The sequence below is a fragment of the Macrobrachium nipponense genome, chromosome 14 (assembly GCF_015104395.2).
Source record: "Macrobrachium nipponense isolate FS-2020 chromosome 14, ASM1510439v2, whole genome shotgun sequence".
Taxonomy (NCBI): Eukaryota; Metazoa; Arthropoda; class Malacostraca; order Decapoda; family Palaemonidae; genus Macrobrachium; species Macrobrachium nipponense.
Window position 1 is genome coordinate 20,944,279 of NC_087207.1, and position 6,000 is coordinate 20,950,278.

General features: G+C 34.4%; 1 protein-coding gene across 1 annotated transcript; it reads right to left on the minus strand.

The window, feature by feature from the left end:
* Positions 1–1,433: 1,433 nt before the first annotated feature.
* Positions 1,434–5,531, minus strand: LOC135226163 (uncharacterized). The gene is made up of 5 exons (XM_064265604.1): positions 4,307–5,531; positions 3,745–3,958; positions 3,098–3,220; positions 2,328–2,508; positions 1,434–1,729 (listed from the first exon to the last, which is right to left on the minus strand). Exons 1-5 carry the CDS (start codon positions 4,312–4,314, stop codon positions 1,434–1,436), a joined length of 822 nt encoding a protein of 273 aa, XP_064121674.1. The 5' UTR covers positions 4,315–5,531.
* Between the last annotated feature and the right edge of the window lie 469 nt (positions 5,532–6,000).

The window sequence follows — 6,000 nt, forward strand, 5'->3', positions numbered from 1 at the left end:
GAATTTCTGTCCTGGTGGATGGGCGGGGCAACATTTAGTTCAAAGGTGTGTTTTTTACCTTGCTTACGTAATGAATGTTTTTCGACTCTTGGCTCGTAATCATTGGCCATGGCGTCGGCTACATCATTTTTACTCTATAAAAATTAAAACTATCGGGTTTAGGTTATTGATAATGCTGACAAAATTTGTGTGTGGTTGTAAAATATACATATGTCAACTTTCAGCTACATCCGATGCTTTGACAAGAAGCAAAGTCCAAAAAACCGTGTTACAGAGACCCTGAATCTCATAGTAAGTCATTACCATAATGCATGATAGTAGTTTGAAAAGATTCCATGAGCTTCAGTTAATTTCAATAAGAACTGCCTATGGGGTTTTTTTTCACTTTTGTGTTTCCCACTGTGGTCCTTTCGAAATTTCAGAGTATACTGAAGGGATCCACTATCTCTAAAACATTCAAACCACATACGAACATTATATATTTTCAAGTCCTAAATGCAACAATGGTTTAAAGCTAAATAATAACCCATATTTGATTGCTTCGTAATACTAAACGTTTCTGTTGTAACCTCAAATGTTGTCATTCTATCTTGAAATGGACTGACCTCCGTCAATGACCTTCCATCGCAATGGTTTGTTTACGACTGGACTCCTGAATGCTCGGTCAGTCTTTATGTATATATCATCACTGTGGCCCTCTGCTGGTGGCTTTAGAAACATAAAACGTATATGATGATTAAAGAAATAAAACAAAGTATTCAGAATTCACCAGTTTGTTATCAACTTATTGCTTCCTTTCCTTAGTTATTTATTTGATTATTTGTTTATTTATCTTTTGAATTATATATTTGTTTATTAATGGAAAAAACTGAGAAGTCAAATATCACCTGTTTATTATTAACTTGTTTCTTTCATTCTTTATTTATTTATTTTTATTCTATTTATTTATTTGTGTATTTATTTATTTATTTTGATTCATTTATCTATTTATTTATCTGTTTATATATCCATTCATCTATTAATTCATTCATTTATTTACTTTTTTTAGGGATAAATGTCTCCCAAGGCCAGGGTGCAAGAGCCATTTCTCTTATTTATTTATTTATCTATTTATGGAAAGAGGCATCCCTCAGGGTCAGCAAGGCAGCCCTTTCTATTTTCCAAGGTCACAAAAAAAAAAAAAAAAAAAAAAAAATAAAAAAAAAAAAAAAAAAAAAGAGTTTATTTTAATAATTTATTTATGTTTAGTATTATTCATTCAATCATTTAACTATGTATTTATTTATTTATGGAAACAGGTATCCCTCAGGGTCAGTAAGGCAGCCCTTTCTATTTTTCAAGGTCATGAAAAACCAGTTTATTTTTATCATTTATTTATGTTTAGTATTATTTATTTATTTATTTATTTATTTATTTATTTATTATTTATTTATTTATTTATTTAGTTTATTTATATTATATAAACTATCTATCTTCAAAATATCTCCTACTCCTTTCATTAAAGAACTCCAGCTCCAGCTCCCACCGCCACCACTGGACTCCGTAGTCTGGTCAGCGGAGCCGAAGCGAATATCGATGTTTGAGCTGGAACCGTCGCTGTAGGATCCGCCGTAGGAACTCTCTTGGGAACCACCGCCGTAGGAACCTTTGTAGGGACGCCGGTGGGAACCACCATGGCCATAGCCGTAGCCGTAGCCACCGGAGCCGTCGACGATGGCGGAAGTATATCCTGTTAAAGGGAATTTTAATTTTGTAATTTTTTTTTATTAAATTTTTTTTTAGTTTTGATTGATTCATTTCGAAATATGTTTGTTTCATTGTAATTTTTATTTTATTTTGTTTACTTTGGATTAATATTTTTTATTTTTTCTGTACAATCATCATTTATATATATATATATTTATATATATATATATATATATATATATATATATATACTATATATACATACATCTATATATATATATATATATATATATATATATATATATATATATATATATATATATATATATATATATGTATATATATGTATATAATATATATATAAATATGATTATTATAATTAATATATATATAATAAATATATATATATAATATATATAAGATCATTAATATATATACTTATATATATATACATCTAATATATATATAATTATATATATATATTTATATCTATATAATATATATATATAAAATAATATGGATTTCTACAGAAAAGAAATAATAAAAAAATTAAATTTAAACCAAATAATAAAAAAAATAAAGGAAAACCACAATGGACTACACTCTCTCTCTCTCTCTCTCTCTCTCTCTCTCTCTCTCACCTCCGCTCGGCAAACACGACTGAGTTACGAAGACTGACGACTGAACGAACTGTGTGACGTAAGTCGGGACGAACTGAGTGATGTAACTGACGACCTTCTTCGTCTTAGTGAGGGTTTGGGCTTGGGTGCTGGTGACGTAAACCGGGACCTGTTGCGACTGTGTGACGGAAATTGTGTTGTACTGGAAAGAGAAAATGGAGGATTGTTAAAACGGAGAGAGAGAGAGAGAGAGAGAGAGAGAGAGAGAGAGAGAGAGAGAGAGAGAGAGAGGAGGGCGGATATATACTTATAACAGATTCAAAGAATATTTCGACTAGAGAAAGAAAGAGAGAGAGATAAAAAGGGATAATTATAACAGAATAAAAAAATATTTTAACTGGAGAGAGAGAGAGAGAGAGAGAGAGAGAGAGAGAGAGAGAGAGAGAGAGAGAGAGAGATACTTAAAACAGAATAAAGAAATATTTCGATTGGAGAGAGAGAAAGAGAAATGGCTAAAAGAGAATTAAAAATTTGATTTGAGAGAGGGAGAGAGAGAGAGAGAGAGAGAGGGCGGGGGTGATTAAACCATAATAAGAGATATTTCAAGCTTCCAAAGGACAACATAGTGTTCACCTGAAAGAAGTTACAGAAGGTAACAGGAAATACAGTAACACGTTAATCAATGAATACATAGAAATGAAAGTGGATTATTAAAATAAAAAGATACAAGGAGAGTTATTATTATTATTATTATTATTATTATTATTATTATTATTATTATTATCCCTTACCTGTGTAGTGTATATAGTCTGGTATTGTGGCCGGTCCGGAGAGTGGTACTGGGTGACTGAACTTGTAACTGTGGCATATTGTGGAGAGTAGATTGTCGTCGTTGTGAAAAATGGCTGGCAGCCCTGTGGGAGATTTAAAAATGAATAAATAAAATACATAAATATATAAATAAAAATAGAATAAATTGAGTTAGCAGATTCGTAGTGTAAGGGAGACGAGTTTTTGTTAGGAAATTTTGTAAAGGGATTTTGTCAACAATAATTTTTGTAAAGAAAAATAAAAAAATAATAATTTGTACACAGTAAGTGTTCAAAATGAGTTTTGCAAGCAATAACTTAAGAAAAATAAATATGAAAACAATTCTGGCAACGAGTTTATTTTCAAGTGATATACTGTAATTTCTGTTCGTCTTCAATTAGGAAAGTCAAGACTCTCTCTCTCTCTCTCTCTCTCTCTCTCTCTCTCTCTCTCTCTCTCTCTCTCTCTCTCTCTCTCTCTCTCTCTCGGCGTCCAAACACTTTCGGAATATGCGTACTTTCTCTCCATTTATCATATTCAATAGAAAAATTCCAAATTAAACAAAAAAATAGAATAAAAATATTTACCAAAATACTCAGCCACTTCCAAGTACAAGTGTTTAACTCACCTGCTGTTGGCCTTGGTTCCAGGAGGACCCAGGAACCTGCTGTTGGCCTTGGTTCCAGGAGGACCCAGGAACCTGCTGTTGCCCTTGGTTCCAGGAGGCCTCAGGAACCTGCTGTGGCTGATATTCGCCACTGCCTGAAGGCGACCCGTATCCCGGGGATGCCCTACAGAGTCCCAGGAGCATCGCCTCCGACAGGAGGAGTATGGCAGAAATCCTACGGGGACACCAGATTTTTTTTTTGTTTCCTTTTTTTTTCAAAAAATCATATTCAATTTCTTTTGCGTCTTTTACGTTGATCGTGTTTGCATAAGAAATGTGGAACACCAGTTTTTTTCATCTATTTATTTATTTATTTGTGTCAAAATCATATTCAATTTCTTTTACACTTCTTATGTTGATCACTTTTTTATATAAGAAACATCTTCCTGTATGTCAGTTAGGAAATGGACAGAGATACGTTAATGATACATTTATGAATGTAATAATTAAAGAATTTTGTTTACAATCAAGCCCATAAAAATGTGTTTATAATTAATGACTTGTAATGAAAATTGCTTCTTACCGTCTCATTTTTACGTCCGATTTGGTCAAAAGCGCTTCTCTGAATGTTGGCGACAGTTATCTTCCCAGCCAGCGGTATAACTGCATACTTAGCCAAACGCAGCGTATATATATACCAAGATGCTAAGGAAAGGTTGCCAGCTAGTCTATTTACCGATGGCCAAACAATCCTTCTTCCTACTTTGGTAGGATGGCGATGTATAAGTCTCGTCACAGAAAGTAATACGCATCGAAGAAGTTACAGGAAAAGGAATAGGGATTGAAAAATGCATCATTTCCGTATAAACTACGGAATAAAAGTATGGAAATGTGCATTCTTTTGCATACCTTTACGACAGGAAATCCCTGAGCAGCCATTATGTATGCATAAACGCGCGCATTGGGGATTTTTGTTCTTTAGACCAAAGGACCATATATCCCCTTGTGGGATCTCCATACCATGATTGTAGGGTCCCATAAAACTAAAGGCTGGGGTTCTTCACAGTTGACGGTCTAAATGATTCGCAGGTAGTCTGATTTCAATAGAAATTGCTGTAATTCCAGCATACTTCGTTGGTAAGCTTGGGATGTTCCGTAGAACATTTGAAGTTACAGAAAAGTGTGGTGAAGACCCTGCCATTTTGCACTGCTTATGTGTGTGTTCAATAGACTAATTGAAGTTACAGAAAACTGCAAAGAACCTGCCATTTTTCACTGGCTGTGTGCGTTCCACAGAATAATTTAAGTTACAGAAAACTGCAAAGAACCTGCCATTTTTCACTGCCTGCGTGCGTTCCACAGACTAATTAAAGTTACAGAAAACTGTTAAGAAGAACCTGCCTTCGTTCTATAGAATAACTGAAACTGCAGAAAACTGTGCGAGAGAACCTGTTACTGATTGCCTGCGAATGTTCTGCAGAATCATTCAAGATGCAGAAAACTGTTCTGAAGACCCTGTCATTGATTGCTGGCGTGCTAGAAAAACTGAAGCTACAGAAAACAGTGGTAAAAGAACCTTTCTTTGATATAATTATATAGAATTCCCAGAGAACTTCTTCCATCTACATATCTGAAAAGAACTTTGTGCTCCTGAACGCATTCGAGAGAATCAAAGCGGAAAATTGCTTGCTCTTAAAACACACACCACTCGTCCTCTGCGTCTTTCAGGATACTGCAGCGTAGCATTAGTGCTTTTGGCTTGACTGATGATATGAAGACATGACATTTCTGCTCTCTCTCTCTCTCTCTCTCTCTCTCTCTCTCTCTCTCTCTCTCTCTCTCATGCAGTCATATACTGCGTATTAGTGTACTGCTTACAGGCCTATGTTTAATTTCCTGCTATTTTTCCCACGAATTAATAAGAAATGTCTTGCTCTCTCTCTCTCTCTCCCTCTCTCTCTCTCTCTCTCATGCAGTCATATACTGCTTATTAGTGTACTGCTAACAGGTCTATGCTTAGTTTCTTACTATTTTCCCCACAAATTAATCAGAAATGTCCTGCTCTCTCTCTCTCTCTCTCTCTCTGATATTGTGCAGGCAATTAATGAAATTAAAAATGGAGCTGCTGCAGGGCTTGATGGAGTCCCTGCTATTTTGTTAAAGAAAGTAGTTCATTCTATCGCAAAGCCACTTGCAATATTATTAAGACAGTGTAGATACAGGCAAGATTTATGATGAGCACAAATTAGCATATATCACCCCTACTTTCAAAAGTGG

Excerpts from the sequence above, each read along its gene's own strand:
- LOC135226163 (XM_064265604.1), bottom strand. Across the intron at positions 3,221-3,744 it reads GGAACCAAGGCCAACAGCAG|GGCTGCCAGCCATTTTTCAC; the intron begins GTGAGTTAAACA and ends AATCTCCCACAG. Across the intron at positions 1,730-2,327 it reads GTCGTGTTTGCCGAGCGGAG|GATATACTTCCGCCATCGTC; the intron begins GTGAGAGAGAGA and ends TCCCTTTAACAG.